Below are 19,097 nucleotides of genomic sequence, written 5' to 3' on the forward strand. Positions count from 1 at the left end.
ACTTTATATATTTTTTTCAAATAATAATTAACTTACAATTTCATGGCTGCAACACGTGCCAAAATAGTTGGGAAAGGGCATGTTCACCACTGTGTTACATGGCCTTTCCTTTTAACAACACTCAGTAAACGTTTGGGAACTAAGGTGACACATTTTTGAAGCTTCTCAGGTGGAATTCTTTCCCATTCTTGCTTGATGTACAGCTTAAGTTGTTCAACAGTCCGGGGGTCTCCGTTGTGGTATTTTAGGCTTCATAATGCGCCACACATTTTCAATGGGAGACAGGTCTGGACTACAGGCAGGCCAGTCTAGTACCCGCACTCTTTTACTATGAAGCCACGTTGATGTAACACGTGGCTTGGCATTGTCTTGCTGAAATAAGCAGGGGTGTCCATGGTAACGTTGCTTGTATGGCAACATATGTTGCTCCAAAACCTGTATGTACCTTTCAGCATTAATGGCGCCTTCACAGATGTGTAAGTTACCCATGTCTTGGGCACTAATACACCCCCATACCATCACAGATGCTGGCTTTTCAACTTTGCGCCTATAACAATCCGGATGGTTCTTTTCCTCTTTGGTCCGGAGGACACGACATCCACAGTTTCCAAAAACAATTTGAAATGTGAACTCGTCAGACCACAGAACACTTTTCCACTTTGTTTCAGTCCATCTTAGATGAGCTCAGGCCCAGCGAAGCCGACGGCGTTTCTGGGTGTTGTTGATAAACGGTTTTCGCCTTTCATAGAAGAGTTTTAACTTGCACTTACAGATGTAGCGACCAACTGTATTTACTGACAGTGGGTTTATGAAGTGTTCCTGAGCCCATGTGGTGATATCCTTTACACACTGATGTCGCTTGTTGATCCAGTACAGCCTGAGGGATCGAAGGTCACAGGCTTAGCTGCTTACGTGCAGTGATTTCTCCAGATTTTCTGAACCTTTTGATGATATATAACGGACCGTAGATGGTGAAATCCCCAAATTCCTTGCAATAGCTGGTTGAGAAAGGTTTTTCTTAAACTGTTCAACAATTTGCTCACGCATTTGTTGACAAAGTGGTGACCCTCGCCCCATCCTTGTTTGTGAATGACTGAGCATTTCATGGAATCTACTTTTATACCCAATCATGGCACCCACCTGTTCCCAATTTGCCTGTTCACCTGTGGGATGTTCCAAATAAGTGTTTGATTAGCATTCCTCAACTTTATCAGTATTTATTGCCACCTTTCCCAACTTCTTTGTCACGTGTTGCTGGCATCAAATTCTAAGGTTAATGATTATTTGCAAAAGAAAATATGTTTATCAGTTTGAACATCAAATATGTTGTCTTTGTAGCATATTCAACTCAATATGGGTTGAAAATGATTTGCAAATCATTGTATTCCGTTTATATTTACATCTAACACAATTTCCCAACTCATATGGAAACGGGGGTTTGTATTTCCGCATTCACATAACCGTGGAAGGAATCACAAAATTGGACAATAAAAAGGAACCCGCTGTTAAACACAGAATATCACGTAAATTGACATAAATGTAAGTGAAATGTTGTCATTATGAGGAAAAGGAACATTAGTTTGGGAAAATAATGTTTCCGATACTACTCATTCATCCCTATAACACGAAACAATGTGGAGACGGCCACTTACAACAGCGATTAAACCGCGAAGCTAAAGCTAGCAAGAACAATCCACACACCCACAACACATCTCATCTGCTTGTGATGTTGTGAACGACATCATGGATGTAAGATCAATGTACAAACAGGACAGCGGTCACAACTTGAGAGGCTCCCTTTTTTTAAATTATTATTATTATTATTATTATTTTTTTTTTAACAGCCTCAAGTCGTCTCCAAACTCGGCAAGCTTAGAACAGCAGCACACTTACCTCCTTCACAATAAAGCGCTGTGCAGAACATCTGGTCTGACTGCGCCAACAAAGTAAAGGTTTCAAAAAAATACCTTACACAAGCACAATGCCCCTAAAGATTGATTGTTGTTGAAATACTGGTCAAAATTTTTCATATGTATTGCACCGTGTTATTAAATGTTAATAATGTCTTGTCCCCTGCTCGTCCATCCCTCAATCTTAGCTGCATATTAGACACTTAGGATTTGGAGGGCTCGGCTTGGTTGGGACCCACCAAGACCTTGATGTCCCCCAATTTTAATCGCATTATTAGTTCCCACAAGCATACATATCTCACTCACGCTACAGTACACGCATCAATAGGGACTGGAGGTCGGCTGTAATGGCTGACCTCCTAATTTTAACTACACAGTAGACACTCTGGGGGCCTTGTACACATACATGTGGGGTTTATTATTTACTTAATTTATTTTATTTTATTTATTTATTTGTATTTGTTATTTTTAATTTAATTTAATTTGTATTTTATTTTATTATTATTATTATTTTTTTTAATTATTATTATTATTTTTGTTTAATCTTATTATGTATTTGTGTGTGGCGTCGCGCGGGTCTCGCTTCCTGTTGGGTGGGGTCCGTGCCCGTGTGGCCCGACCTTGCGCTGTGGGGTCTCTGTTGGCGACTTGATGTGGTGGCGGCGCGACGCCCGTGTCTGGTCTGGATACTGTGTCTCGGTTGTTTGGGCGGTGGTGTGTTTATGGGGGGGGGGGGGGCTGGCTGTCTGGGGGTGCTGTGGCTGCTGTTTCTGCTGCCGTTTGTTTGTGGTGTGGGCGCCCGTGGCTGCTGGGTCTGGTGCAGGGGGGTGGCTGATGTTGTGACTGGTGGCAGCGCGCGCGCGTGGTGGTTGTCGGGGCTGACAAACTGTGTATATGTATGTGTATGTGTGTATGTATGTATGTATGTATGTATGTATGTATGTATGTATGTATATATATGTGTATGCATGTGTATGTGTGTGTATGTGTACATGTGTATGTTTATGTGTATATATATGTATGTATATTTCTGGGGGTACGTTCTGGGCCTGCCTGTCGGGTGGGGGTCGGCGCCTCAGGCTACTGCATCCGGACTGCGTGTCTGGAGCTCCTGGGTCCCACCGTCCATCCCTTCCGGGTGCCCGTCTTGGTTGGGGCCTGCTGGGTCTGGTCCCTGCGTCTACTGTGGTAGCTTGGTGCTGCAGGGTATTCCGAGGTGCTGCGAGTCGGCCAGTTGTTGGGGTAGCGACCTTGTGTGTCAGCATGTCTGTGATCTTCTTTTCATTCTTTTTTTTTTTTTATATAAATAGATTTAATTATTTATTTATTCTTATTTTTTAATATATTTTATTAATATTATTATTGTTATTATTATGTATTTATTTATTTTATTTATTTATTTCCCCTACCTCAGGGGGGGGGACTCGGCGGGGCGGTTGCTGGTTGTTCCATCTCCATCGTTGGGGTCCCTGCGGGTGAGGTGGGTGGTTCCCGTGGCCCCGTGCTGGGTGGTCCTGTGGCGGCCGGCTTGGGTGGGGTGGCCGTGGGCTGGCCTCGCCGCGCTCTCCGGGGGTGGGGGTGGGGGCGGGGGGGCTCGTGGGGGCCCGGTTGCCGGTGGGGCGGGGGCGGTCTTCCCGTCCGGTTGCGGGGGGTCTCCGGGCCCCTCGGGCGGGGCGTCCCGCCTTTCTGTCCGTGTGGGGTGTGGTCTCTCGCTGGCTTGGGGTCTGGCCGCCCCCTGCTTTTCTCGTGCCTTGTCCTCTGCCGGGTGCGTCTGTCTGCGGCCTGCTGCTGGCCCTTGTGGGCAGCGCGGTGGGCCAGGCTCTGGGGTTCCTGTCGCTGTCCGGCTTGGCTGCGTGGGGGCGGTGGCCGCTGGTTCCCTGGGCACCGCACCTACTGTTTGTGGGATGGGCTCTCTGGGAGGCTGGGGCCGTACTCTGGCTCCCGCACACACTGGGAGTCAAATGTATTGTACATGCAAATTCACATATACTCACACACATACATAGGTACCTACGCTCCCACATACATATACAAATAAATACAGTACATATTTACACACTCACAGTTCGTACATCCACACGCACATTCATTATACAAACATACTGTATACACATACTGTACATATACATTCACTGTAAAAACATACATATACACATACTGTACATATACACTCACTGTACAAACACACACATACACATACTACACGTATACATTCACTGTACAAACACACACATACATATACTGTACATATACATTCACTGTACAAACACACATATACACATACTGTACATATACATTCACTGTACAAACACACATACTGTATACACATACTGTACATATACATTCGCTGTACAAACACACATATACACATTCTATACATATACATTCACTGTACAAACACACTTATACATATACTGTACATATACATTCACTGTACAAGCACACATATACACATACTGTACATATACAAGTACATATGCACACATACACTCATGCACATAATTACGTTTCATCAAACATATATTAACGTTGTTGCCCTAGGGTAAACTGGGTATAACACATGGCACACTGACAAAGCTTAACCTATTGTTACTATAACAATCTACAAGGTTGATGTAGGTTGCTTCTTTTTCTTCCCCTCCATTTTTCTGCATTCTTTCGTATCTCAAGTTATCATTACGTATATGTATTGTTGCATTTGAACAATTGGAACAATTGTCTTGTTGATAATAAAGGTAAAGTATTGGTATTGTTTATTATCAATAGCACTATTTCTATTGGTATTCATATTGCTCCATTTTTAGTGAATTAATGCTCATTGTCATTTCTGTATTATTTTTTATTTTCGCTAACTGCTTATTTGCTATTACTTTTACCATCATATTTGTACATGTCGTATTTGCTGATGTTGCTCTGTTGTTGTTGTTGTTGTTGTGTTTGCTGTTGTTGTTTTTGTCTCTCTGTCTAATCCCCCTCTTGTCCCCACAATTCCCCCCTCTGTCTTCCTTTTTCTGTCTTTCTATCCCCTCCTGCTCCGGCCCGGCTGCACCAAATGATAATATAAATACATTTAATAAAGTCAAAATACAAATAAGGCAACAAGAGAAGTATCCTACACTTCTCTTTTGTAAAGTAAATCTGAACAGCCGATATGGGCATCTACATCTGCTATTTGATTTGCCCGAGAAGCTGGGCAGGACATTATAAAAAAATAAATAAAAATAAAAAAAATGTTAATAATGACACTATAAGCACACACTCTATGGTGGTAAAATAAGTGTAAAAAGGAATTAAAGAGTAACGGAATTCCGAAAAATTAAAACAGAAAAACATTTTTTTTTTTTTATATTGCTATTGTTATTTACATTTATTTTTGTTAATATTATTGTCATTACTAATTTATATCCTTTGTTCTTTCACATTATATTCAAAGTTAAATTTGGTGGTACAATAAATACTTATGTTTTCATATTAATGGATAGTCGTGTTATTAATCGTGATTTCAATATCAATCAAAATAATCACGGTTATTATTTTTGCCACAATCATCCAGCCCGATATTGACTAAAGCCTTGGACTACAATGGCGGACTCGCGCAAAGCACTTTGGTTAAATATCTACCATATATGGAGATATCCACTGACATCACACTTAGGCAAAACATCACAATGGCGCAAATCCCAAACGGCTCGTTTGGAGGAAGTGTGATGGAAGGCAAGATTGTTTTATAAATATCTGTGCCATGCCTCCATGTTTGATTTTCATGTTCAGGACGTATGCAGATCCCAAATACACAAAAACCGGTACCAATGGGTTAGAAAGTTGGTTGTGCATAATAGGTCCCCTTTCATAAATGTTTTCGCCACGCAGGCGGCGGGGGCCATCCGACCTCTTGTTTCCACGGTGATTGCTACGACATCAGAGGGCTACCTGGACCACTCCCTGGAGCGAGCAAAGTACAGAGCCAGCGAGATGCCTCAGGGCTTTGCGTACGATGTCATCCATCAAGCCTATGAAAGGGTAGAGTGCACACTACGTCTACTTCCTGTGTTGGGAATCAAGATGGCCGTTCAGCCTTACATGTGTTCCACGCCCAGAATCACGTGGGAAAATGTCCCGAGCATCGGCCAAAGTGACACATGTGGTGCCGTTAACGGCATGATGTGAGTCAGTTGATGAAGTCCACTGATATTTCAGGCGCTATCTGAAATATCAGTGGACATTTTTTTTCTCTTTTTTAATGAAGTGCTTTGTAATTTAATCAGTTAGCTATTCTTCTTCTTTGGCTAGTTTAGCAAAACGAGAATAAAGTTGGCCAAACTATGAGCAATGCCTGGATGCAAGAACCTGCAAGAAGAAGTGGAACATTTAAGTGGCTACAAATATGAAATTTGAGAAAATGTGCCAGTACTTTGGCCTTAGACCAGTTGCTGACTCCAGCATCCACTTCAATCTTTTGCCGCTACGGAACACTAAAGAAATGCTAACTGTCCTCTTCCCTCCTCAGTGCACCGAGGCCGACTTTGACTTCGGTACTGAGTGTCTCCATCTGGTCCTGCAGTACTGCAGCACCAACGCTAAGCTTGTTGAGGGTCCGCCAACACTATGGAAGGTGAGCTCACCACTTGTTCCTCCCACCGACTCCCATGTAAATACGAGTTCAATGGTGTGCCCTGCAGGTTACATACAAACGGGACTTGGCTGCCGCGGAGTCCATCGTCAAAGGTGAGCTCATTAATGGTAATAAATGGGAATAAAGTTCCATTCCATTCATTAAAAACATTAAAAAAAATCCCCCATAGGAGTTCAGTTTTTTTTCTCCTGTTCCTCCCCCCTATGTTTGCCTTTTTCCTACCTTTTTTACGGGGCGACACATCAGTTTTCTGATTCTGTCCAAAGTGCGGCCCGCAGCTAATTTAACGGCCCGTGGCACATTCTAAAAATAATATAAAAAAAAAAAAAAGATTTTTAAATGTAGAAAAGTGCAATGGTAGAGCAAACTGGTGAAATGCAACAATACAAAGTTGCAATGTTGACTCTAATAACACAAAGCTGCCTGCAGGCTGTTATTTTGTTAAAACTGTCATTGCTCAAAAAATAAAGATTAATCAAAATAGATGTTATGAATTATTGGCCGATTTAAGGCTCCAATTACTTTACATCTAATATTCCATTTCGAAATATTTTTAGGGGAAAATATTGCGTATTTTGTGTGTTTGCCATGTACTTAAAAACAAAGTTTTATTTCACAAAAAGGGCATAGTGTGTGTGTGACAATCATTGGTACTTTAACTTAATAAAAGAAAACAAAAAATAAACAAAATAAAAACTTATTAATCCAAAGATGGATCTGAAATTGTTTGAGACTTGAGTTTTGACAGTTAAAATTTTTTTTTAAAAATGTATGACTTATTTTTAATACTTTTTTGACTGGGGCCCTTTTGGATCCCTGAGAATTTTAGCGGGATTTAAAAAAACATTATTTCCTCAAAAAATTATGTTATAAAAGCAATGTCATTATGAATTATTGACCTATTTCAGGCTCAAATTATTCTACATCAAATATTGCACTTTGAAATGTTGTGTTTTTGCCATAAAAAAGAATTAAATTAAATTAAAGCCCTCACCTTTTCTCCTCCAAACATATTGCTGGGTATTGTGGCCAAACAGCTCAATTTTTGTTTCATCTGAAATCACATGGACAAAGATAAGACCTTCTAGAGGAACATATTGCTGGGTATTGTGGCCAAACAGCTAAATTTTTGTTTCATCCGAAATCACATGGACAAAGATAAGACCTTCTGGAGGAAAGTTCTGTGGTCAGATAAAACAAAAATTGAGCTGTTTGGCCACAATACCCAGCAATATGTTTGGAGGAGAAAAAGTGTGGCCTTTAATCCCAGGAACACCATGCCTACCGTCAAGCATATATATATATATATTTTTTTTTTTTTAACAGTTTTGACTGAGACCCTTCTTGGTCTTGATGGGAGCCCTAAAATCAATATAATGGATTGGTTTTGAAAATGAAAAATGTAAAAATTTCCCCCCACATAGTTAAATTTTTCAGTGTGTGGGCCTCTGTGGTAAAGTTTGGACACCCCTAGTCTAACGTGTATACTCTATGTCTGTTCTTGGACGGGTTTAAACTGAAAAGGAAATTTTGTTGTACTTTTCAAGTGCAATGACAATAAAGTTCCTTCCAAAACACACACTCTGACATCAGCAGCGTTTGCTGTCTTTGTGTAAGCGTTGAATCGTCTCAAAGGGACAAAAATAGAGAGAATCATTTGTTCAGCCAGTTTGAGTTCAAGAGAGCAAGTTGAGACAGGAGACAATCAGACAAATGGAAATAAACCCAACCCGTATAAATCACCCTGCCAGCACCTGCGCCAACAATCACCTGTTTGATGGTGACAACCTGAGTACGGCAGTAATTCCCATCGCCCCACACTGAATGAATGCATTGTTGAAGACGGCCAAGTTCTCACGTCTGTCAGTGTGATGAAGTTTGGATCCTTCCACTACTTTGGGGGTTTGTCTCAGACTGCGAGTGCACACGGGTGGGCTGGCATATGCATTTGAAATTATACCAACATTTAGAACGAGATATCATATTGTTGGTTCTGTTTTGGGCCATTGGCAATATTACTGTATAATGATTATAGGTTGTTACGAAACTAGCATAAATTAGGCCTTTATTTACTTAAAGCGCAAATAGGATGTTAATTGGAAGCAGGCGATAATTGAAGAGAGAGGCTTTTAGCTCTAATACGTGAAAACTCATGTATATTATTATTATTATATATTTTTTCATATTAAAAAATGATGTCACATAGCGGCAGCATGTAGATGCTGAAGATGCAGGGCCAAGAACCGAACCCTATGGAACTCCGCACGTTACCTTAAAACATACTCCGAGGTCACATTGTTATGGGAGGCGCACTGCATCCTGTCAGTAAGATAGGAGTTAAACCAAGAAAAGACTAAGTCTGACATACCAATACGTGTTTTGATAAGTATCAAAAGCAGCGCTAAGATCAAGTAGCAGCAACATGGATGGCACATCAGCATCTCGAGTTAGCAATAGATTATTAGTCTTTTTTGCAAAGGTTGTCTCCGTAGAGTGACTTGCTCTGAAATCGGACTGAAGGGGTTCACAGAGATTGTTACACGCTAAGTGTTCATATAGCTGCTGTACAACAATTTTTTTGAGGTTTTTGAAATAAAGGGAAGGTGGGAACTGGCTGGTAGTTTACCATGAGGCTAGGTTCGAGGTTAGGTCTTTTGCGCAGCGGATGAATAACCGCTTTTTTGAAAGCTGGGGGAACAGTACCAAAAGGAAAGTGATAAGTTAATAATATTGAGCACTGACGGTCCTACTCCTAATATTACAAACAGCTTCTTGATAAGTTTTCCAGGGAGTAGATCAAGTAAACATGTTGTTTGTTTTGTCCCATTTACAAGTTGCAGGAGTTTCTCTAATGTTATTTCTTCAAAAAGAGAGAGATTATTTGGAGGGCAATATCCATCATACATACAAACGTTTGTACATACGTATGTGTTAATAGAACCCAGTTGGAGCTGGGACGTGTTATCTTTAATCTCCTTTCTAATGAGTTCAATGTTCTTAGTAAAGAATTTCATAAAGTCATCAGCCCAGTGGGTGGAGCTACTGGGTGAAGTCCCTTGTTGGGTTAGCGATGCTACCGTACTGAACAAATATTAAGGATCGTTTTTATTGAGGCGGATGAGATTGGAGTAGTAATTAGTTTTAGCTAAGGTAAGCGTGTGTTTATAAGTTATTAAACTATCACTCCATGCCTGATGGAAAACCTAAAGTTTAGTCGCATGCCATTTGCGTTCCAGCTTTTTACATGATAGTTTAAGAGCTGTGGTTTCTTCTGTAAACCAGGCGGTACGGCTTTTAGGGGGCTTTTTTTTAGCTATTGCGGTGCTGTACTATCAATGGCGTTGCGCAGGGCATTGTTAAAGTTGTTAGTGAGGTTATCGATAGAGCCCACATAATTTGGGAATAGTGCCATTACCGAGGACAGTCGACCAGCAACAGTCATATTTGTGACAGCATTAATGTTGCGGGTGCTAAAGCATTGGTTATTAGTAGCTTGTTGACAATGAGTCAGAACTTCAAATTTTATAAGGTAATGATCGGACATTACTTTAGTGCACGGGAGTATTATAACTTTGGAGGTCGTGACACCCCCGGATAAGGACTAGATCTATCGTATTACCGTTGTGATCCGTGGGTTCATTTATTATTTGTGTAAGACCATAGCTATCAATTATAGTCTGGAGCGCCACACACGGAGGGTTTGACGGGTTATTCATACGAATATTAAAATCCCCTATTATAATTATATTATCTGCGTGCATCACTAGATCAGCGAGAAACTCTGAAAATTCACAGATAAAATCTGAATAGGGCCCAGGGGTGCGGTAAATAACAGCCAGATAGAGAGGTAGAGGTTTGACAGACCTCATATTAAACACCTCAAATGATTTATATTCATTACTTAGATTAAGGCTAAGGTTAAGGTTTTGACTGGATATTAGTGCGACACCTCCACCCCTTTCAAGGAGACGGGCAAAATGTGCACTCGTACAGTTAAGAGGAGATGTCTCGTTAGGCGGGAAAAATTAATCTGGTTTTAGTCAAGTTTCGCTGAGACCAATGACGTTAAGATTGTTGTCTCTAATGACCTCATTACCTAATAACTTTTTGGGAGACAATGATCTGATGTTTAAAAAGCCCATATAACAGGTATTGGGCTGTTTTGAGGCATTTTTGTTAATGGTATCCGTAGTACTGATATTAATATTGAGATTATTTGCTTGAGATTTAACGTGTCATAATTTTCAACCTCAGTAGAATGCATGTTCACCTATGGCACAGTCACAACAGAAAAAATATGTGTATTATTCTACGAGAAATGCTACGTGTGCAGGAATTTTCCAGCCTGGCGCTGGTTAGTTCCAGCTTAACTGACTACTCACCCAAATTAACAGACACTGTATTTATCTGTGTCCAAGCTTGCTCTAGTGTAGTTTGTCAAGCTTGACTCAAATAGTAGTCTATATTTCTGGAAAGAGTGATGGCGCCTTCCTGGTTAGGGTAAAGGCTGTCCCTCCTCAGCCCAGTTTTCCCCAGAAAGAGTGCCAATTATCAATAAAGGTTAGTACCTGTTCCTTACAAAAACTAGGCAGCCACTTGTTAAGCGAGACTAATCTACTATACCTCTCATCGCTGCCTCTTGCAGGCAGGGGGTACTCGAAGCCGAGACAGCTTTCGAGCAAGATTACATGTCTGAGCTATGTTCCTTTTTGTAATCTCTGACTGTCTCGTCCTAGTTTCATTGGATCAGACGTGTACAACTATATTCGTGTAGCTAGTGGTGCGATTAGCCTGTTGTACGTGTTTACTCGGCCTGTTGCGAGTCAGCTCCCTAAGACTAGCTTCAATGTCAATTTAAATGTTAAATCTTTGTCCTTGTTGATGTACAATTAAAAACATTCCTCTTTTTCGTAATCATTTAAATAAGTGCAATTTTCATTACAAGTACACCTAATTATGGCTGGTTAACTAAACAGTATGTTCCGGGTGATGGAGCCTCCTATGACTAAGGTGTGGTGTCCGTAGACTGGGGTGTAGGACTAGCTAAAGGGCTAAATCTATTATGCGTCTCAACCGGTTTACCGTGGCTTGTGGGCCGCTTTGGGCTGATACAAACTGGACTAATCAGGTCGCGACAGCTAACGCTAGCAAACTTGTCTGTGGCACCTAAAGTTACAAAATTACTCTGCTCTAACTGGCGGACACGGTCCTCTAGTAGGGCCAACCTATCCATGAGAACGGTGCGCGAAGAGCAGGGAGCCATGCTCACATTGTTTCTTTCACCGAGTCAAGTTCTTGCTGTCTTCGGAGCTGTAGGCAAAGTAGCAGCAGTGTAAGGGACCAGACGCCTTCGGAGCGTAGTTGCTTTGGATCGCGACTATCTTAGCTTCATTAGCTTAGCAACTAGTTAGCTGAGAGAGGGGCGGTGAGACAGAGAGTGAGTGCTTTGTAAGTTTGATAAGACTACCAAATATGTTTGAGAAGGAATTTTATTTATTTTAGAACTGTAATTATTGATTAAAATCAAGAGTAAGTAAGCCTGCACTACTACATATCAACATCTGTTTATGACATTTTTTTTTAAACGTTTGACTGATCATTGACTCTGGGCAAAATCTAACGAATCAGATTCGACTAAGACAATCTTTAGTTGTACTTGACAGAGGTCAACGTCCTTCTGTCAGTTCTACGCTGATGTTGTAGCATTCTTTTCTTCCAGACACTCTGTCGCAGTCGCTCTGCATGATCACAGGCGGATGTGAGCATGCGAGGATGCTGGCCGACACCCTCCACAAGGCCTTTTTCGCCCTGCAAATGGTACGTTGTGACAGCCAGAGTTCCGATTAAAAGGTTTGTGATTAGCATAACAAGACGGATCACCATCGAGGTTCCTCATCACTCCACATTGTGAGTCGGGCATCTGGGTGGTCCGGTGGTGAAAATGATCCGTCTGTGGTCAAACAAATAATAAAGTCTGTGTAACATCTCTCGACCTCCATCTTCATCTTCCACCCCTCAGCATGCAGGAGACCAGATGGCGGTCATATTTGCAGAACCACAAAAGTTTGTTTGATTAATTGAGTGTGTAGCGTTGTGTCCGCACACTTTGTTTTTTTCCAAAACCGCCATTGAACTCTTTATTCCTACTCTCGACAAGTCTGATTCCCTTGTTGCCCCTTGCTTCATTTTAGCGCACAATGGTGAAGAGCATCTGTGGACCATCAGACAGCTTCACATCTTCTCTTGTAGCTTCTTCTTCAACTCCTTTATTTCAGCACCTCTGCAGTGCTCAGGAGTGTGTTCAAGATGTCGTGACCGCCCGGTTAAGTCCTCATAATTCCGTCCCATCGCCTGCTGGACGTGTTGATGCGTACAAATCACACACACATGGCCTCATGTCAGCCATATTTCCTGGATTATCCTCCCGATGTATTCCCTGGATGTGCGTACAGGAGCAGGGGAGCGTTACGGGAACCAAAAATGCGTCCGCCCGCCTTTCAACCAGCTCCAAGTACTCCATCATCCTCTTGTGTCAGGCGGGCGGATCCAAGAGGTGGCTCGAGGTCGGCGACGTCCGATCGGAGACATTCCCGTCAACGTTCAGGTGCCCGGTGGGGCTGCGAGTTCGTCCCGTGGGTGTTTTTGGAATGAGATCGATGTTTTTTGGGGGGACTTTGTTTTTGGGCGAGGTGAAACACGAGTGGAAAATGCAAAATAATTAACGTTTGCTTTTGGAAAACTGTCACAAGCACTTCATCATGATGCTTGAGCTGGAAGTTACTTCAAGTATCAAGTTTAGATTCGGTTTTACAAATACTCCAGTGGCGGTTTCAGCTATGGGCTACATCAGGGGTGTCCAAACTTTTTCCACTGAGGGCCGCACACTGAAAAATCAAAGCAAGCGGGGGCCATTTTGATATTTTTTACTTTAAAAACCAATACAATATATGTATAAAAAAGATACATTTAGGCCTCCACTCAGACTTGATCCCGGGGACCCCGAAAGGTTTTGGTCAAAAAAAATATTACAAATGTGTCAATATTTAGTATTATTATTATTATTATTATTCAAGGTTTAAATCTCTGGATCAACATTAGGTCTATCTGTCAATATAACGCTTTTAAATATTTAAGTTGTATGCCATTTTTGTCAAGGAAAACCGTGTTTTTTTATGGAAAAAAACACAAAATATACAATATTTTCCCCCAATAAAATTTTTAAGTGGAATATTTCAGATTATATAATAATTGGAGTCTTAAAGAGGTCAATAACTCATAACAACATTGATTTTAATTCATTATTTTTTGAGCAATGACACTTAAAAAAAAAAGTCCCACTAAAATGATTGGGGATCCAAAAGGGTACTGCTCAGTAAAGTTTAAAAAAATTAATCCAACATTTTTTTTAACTTTTACCACAATAGTCTCAAGATCAACTTCAGATCTATCCGTCAATTATAAGTTTTATTGTGTTTATGTTTTTTGTTTGTTCGTTTTAGGCCCTTCTTTAAAAAACTTTGTTTTTTAAATGGCAACCAAAAAATATGCAACATTTTCCCCCCAAAATATCTCAAAGTGGAATACTTAATGTGAAGTAAATGGAGCCTTGAATAGGTCAATAATTCATAATGACATTGATTTTGATTCATTATTCTTTTTTAAAGAAAGAAACAGCCTGCATGGCAGCTTTGTGTTATTAGAGTAAATAATGCAACATTTCCTTGTTACATTTCACCTGTTTGCTCTTTTATACCACTTTTTATGTTATTTTTTGTTTTTTTTTCATCGTATTTTTAGAATGTGCCGTGGGGCCGTTAAAAAATTACCTGCGGGCCGCAAATAGCCCCTGGGCCACACTTTGGACACCCCTGGGCTACATGGATAAAAGGCTTAAAGGCACTTTTTTTGGGAATTTTATCCATCATTCACGATCCTTATGAAAGACAAGACAAGTTTTTATTTTTTTATGCATTCTAAATTGTAAATAAAAGGAAGCAAAAGTCAGCTAACAAACATTGATACAACGTTGATTATACAAACATGTCCTTTAAAACGGACTTTGAAACAACGTTGCAAAATAGTTGTATTTGTAAATTGAGACAACGTTGATTTCCAACGTTGGATCCACGTTGTTGGTTGGGAAATGACCAAATTTCAATGGTCAAATCAACTTCTCAACCTGACATTGGATAAACGTTGTCAAAAAGCATGTTGTTTCAACGTTATGTTAGAGTTGCTCAATGTCAGGACCTAATTCAACAAGTTTTGTCTTGTGCCTGCTGGGCTCAATATGTCAATATAGCAGCATAAGCTTGTTAGCTCTATGTGATCAAGGCGTGGCTAAAAATAGATTGTCTGCGTAAATGCTTATAAAAACAATATCCCTTATATTTGGTTAATATTCGGGTCACGATATGTAAATGGAGTATTGTGTGGATGTTATTTTAGAGGGCTTTATGGCTGGAATAGAGTACTTCCATTAGCGACATTGTTAGCCACCTCGTATTTGCCGTATTTTATGTCTTAAAATGCATAAAAAAAGAAAAACATATGTCTTAAAACGCATTAAAAAAAAGATATGTTTGTTTCTTACATGTGGATGTGAATGATAGGCAAGTTTTTTTTAAAGTGCAATTACCCTTTAATGTAACAAGAAAAAGTTGAAATGTTGAAATGTTACAAGAAATTTCGCTAATGCTAGAAAGTATTTACGGTAGTTTGATAACATATTTCTTTTTTGAAATACACCAAACTGACCTAGATACGTTTTAATAAACAAAGTTGAAAAATAAAATAGCCCCCCGCACTTGTTGGAAAAAAGTTTGGACACCCCAGCTCTATGACGTCAATGGTTACAGAGTGAATGTGAGGACTTGAGAGAAGGAAGACTGAAGCCACGTTTGTCTTCTGCGCTCGCTTAAATCGTCAGTCCGCCATGGTCCTCCTCGGCTCTCAAAGCCGCTATGCCTAAATTTAAACAAACATTTCCACTCTGGGATTTCATGGGCAACCTGCTTCGAATCTCGTCCATTCCTTACCCTTCAAATCCATAATCATTTCAGACTGAAATGATTTTTTTTCTTCCCCATCTGTTATCTTTCAAGACTAATTAGACCTTTCACATGTGCTTTCCATTCCATATTTAACACTTGTAACCAGTGAGAGCAAGTGGATCTCCATGCCAGACACTGAGTGCTTTTGTCTGTTCGCTTGTTGCGAGTGTGAAACTGAAGGACCAGACTTCACCAAACATCAATCTTCATAGGCCAAGGCCCAATGACTGGAGAGACCACAAACCGAAACTATTGGTGATGTGTTCAAAAACCGTTACAATGTAGCAGATTTAAAGACTTAAAACGTCAAAGATTCTATATTGTCAATAGGTTGTATTCACCTGACATCATGTCCGGCTCATTAAATATGCAAGACTCGAAGTGGTGGGGTAGCGAGCGTATATGTATTGCGTTCTGGGCGGCATTTTGCCTTTCTCAGAGAAAAATGCCCTGTGCTTGTTTTAGATAAAGATAAAAGTTTCTTCAGAGTTAATCAACAAGGGTGAAAGACTGCAAGATTTTTCAAAAGGCGACAAGAAAAGTCAAAGAACACACAAGTTTGCAGTGATCACTTCGTTAAAGTTTTGTTTGATATCATTTTAATGTTTAGTATTTCCCATCTGAGTATTATCTTGATATTATTTGTGTTTTATTTTTGTTTTGGAGTTCTTAAAACGCATTTAGATAGTTCGACATGTCTGGGAACGCAACCGACGGATAATCCTGGAGATCGCTCAACTCAACAAATCTTCTTTTTGATAACGTATTGCTGGGATGTTACTGACGTCACGTCCCGTTGAATGACTACGCGTGGTGGTCAAGCTAGCTAAGTTCTCAACTGGTATTAGGCGCCGTTAGCCTTTCTCGAAGAAAAAAATGCCCTTTGCGTGCATTGGTTTCGGCTGTACGAATCATTCAAATCGCAAAAAGAATAAACGTTTCTTCAGAGTTCCTCGAGAGGTAATCAAAAAGGGATGAAGAGTGCACAATTTTACGGAACGCGAGAAAAGCATGCACCTCCCACTGCAGTCCAAAGGAGCAAAGTCGAAGAATGCATGAGTTTGCAGTGATCCCTTCGTTAAAGGTTAGTTTGATGTACTTTTAACGTTTATTATTTCCCATTCAAGTATTATGTTGATATTATTTGTACTTCTTAAACACACTTTTGCTACGAGTGTTTTGTGGAGCACCAACTCGGCGAGTCTAAATAAAAGAAATCAAATGTGAGCAAAACCTAAAAGGGTTAAGTTTTTACCAAAAGCAGCAATCATAAATTAATATTTATGCAAATACACAATGTTGACATATATAGTTATATTTTGATAAATACGGGAAAAACACGCATATTCGTAAACGGAGCGTGCAACAGCAACAATCATCAGTAGACAAGAAGTTAAATGATGAAATGCAACCTTACCCGAGCAAAAATTATGCACATTTATCCAAGAGAGTCTTGATACCAATTTTTTTGACCCAGCCACACACACAGAAGTTGTAGACCTCCATGCTTTTCCAAGTTTTCATCTGTTTTGTCGCGTAGAATGACGTCTGGACCACAATAGTTCGATATGTCTGAGAACGCAACCGACGGATAATCCTTGATATCACTCGACAAATTTTTTCATAAAGCATAGGGATCCATTCTATCGCATAGTTAGATTTTTTGCCCGTATCTGCTTTTAGGAGTAAGATCTAGGCCTCCTTGATATTCAAATAGTTCACACTCTGCCATTTTGGTTTGGTGACCCACCACTTGGTTTACTTCCGTTCAAAAGTCACGTGACTGAAATCAACCTATTCCCCACAGTCTCTCTCGCCTGTACTCTGCAGCAAACCTCGGGGGGAAAGTGGCCTTTGCATCCTAGCATGTCGCCAAACAGTTTGTCATGTGAAAAACACAGAAAAATAAACATTACCCATCAAAGAGACTACAGAGAGACGCTGCGTTGTCTTCACAAAACTCTTCAAATGTTATGCTTGAGCTCCATTAGAACCCTGAATAGTGTCTCTGTCTTCCAGGAGCTGGACATCATCCCAGATCTGACAGGAGACAACGTCAGGTATCTGTTTAAGGGCTGGAACTTCATCCAGTTTTCTGTGAGTTGACGAAACATCATTTTGACGTGGCTGCTTATCACACTGGTCTGGTCTTTATTTTGCTGATATCTGTATTTTTGATTCCAGATTAATGACTCCGCCCTGGATACGATTGAGACCACATTTCAGGCCTTAGAGGCTGCCAATCAAACTCTTCTCCATCCGGTGGTCGTCGTTTGGGTGAGGACTTTTCTGAATGTCCCAAAAAAATCCCCCATAAATGTCCCCGATTGATCGGTTCCATGAGTGTGAAGTCCGCTTAGGAAGTTGTGTCTTCACAGAAAGTTCTAAAGGCCTCTGAACGTCACGCTTGTGAGACATCCTGTTTAGTGTTTGCCTTACCTTGTGTGTTACTTATCACAGCTTTGGTCACATGGGAGCAATCAGTGGAGAACATTGGTGGCGGAAAAAGCAGACGGACAATGTTTTGTCTGAGAAAATTAGATCTTATGGGGGGAAAAGAAAGATCTGCCGATGCCTCAAGCAATGTAGTTTGTGCACCATATGGACAAGAGTACTAAGACACCAGAGTTGTGGCTCTTATTTTCCACACTGGGAACAGAGAAGGGCTTTCTCCAAAATGTTCCCACATAGTTAGAAGCAAATAAATGACCAAAATGTCACGCTAAGACGAATAATTAAAGATTCAGGGACAACAAAGGACGAGTCCAACCTCACAATGATCAATAATCTATTAGGTAACTATTTAACATTTTGTATATTACTGTTTTTTTAAAACAACATAAAATAACTATGTTTTGGATAGGGGTGTCCCATTATTAATAACAGATATCAATCTGATATACAGTAAAAAAAAACTAATACGGGATTGTAATTGGCTCCTATATCAAATGTTCAACATAAGCGCTCCGATACGAGCAGTCCTGCTGCACGTTTACTTGTGCAAAGCCAGACAGCCAGTTAACATCTAAATGTCCTGCAATAAACACAAGTTGGTATTTTATTGTATTTTAGTCAAGTCATTTACAAAAAGGTAACATGGTAGGCTGTAAGCTGCACAACAGCTAAGCACACAATAGCACACAAGCTAGGCATACGTATTAAGTGTCCTTTATAGAACAATATTGCAGTACAAAACAGCACACTCAATACAAACAACTATCAAATAATTATAGTTGCATATTACTTACAATACAAAGTTGCCAATGCAGAAGCATGTTAGAAAGTATCCAGTAACAAACGTGTCCGCAATATTTAACTTACTGCGTCATGATCTTAACCTAATTAATTATTGTGACCAAAGAAACATTTAGTTTATTTGCATTTAAAACATTTTTTTGTGGTGTGTGATACATGTTTTGTATAAGCTTTGTGTATCAATTTTGCTACACAGTCGTTTTTTTAACCCATTTTTTTAAGTCTGTCTGCAAGATGATCATTTGT

General features: G+C 40.3%; 1 protein-coding gene across 1 annotated transcript in view; it reads left to right on the forward strand.

Moving 5' to 3' along the window:
- The window catches only part of crppa (CDP-L-ribitol pyrophosphorylase A), a 76,594-nt gene that overhangs the window by 11,237 nt on the left and 46,260 nt on the right, over positions 1–19,097 (forward strand). The window contains exons 3-8 of the mRNA XM_062062716.1: positions 5,781–5,930; positions 6,418–6,522; positions 6,590–6,635; positions 12,263–12,360; positions 17,616–17,693; positions 17,781–17,873. Coding sequence (XP_061918700.1) covers positions 5,781–5,930; positions 6,418–6,522; positions 6,590–6,635; positions 12,263–12,360; positions 17,616–17,693; positions 17,781–17,873 — 570 coding nt within the window. The remainder of the gene's footprint in view (positions 1–5,780; positions 5,931–6,417; positions 6,523–6,589; positions 6,636–12,262; positions 12,361–17,615; positions 17,694–17,780; positions 17,874–19,097) is intronic.

This window comes from Entelurus aequoreus, linkage group LG11 (assembly GCF_033978785.1).
Source record: "Entelurus aequoreus isolate RoL-2023_Sb linkage group LG11, RoL_Eaeq_v1.1, whole genome shotgun sequence".
NCBI lineage: Eukaryota > Metazoa > Chordata > Actinopteri > Syngnathiformes > Syngnathidae > Entelurus > Entelurus aequoreus.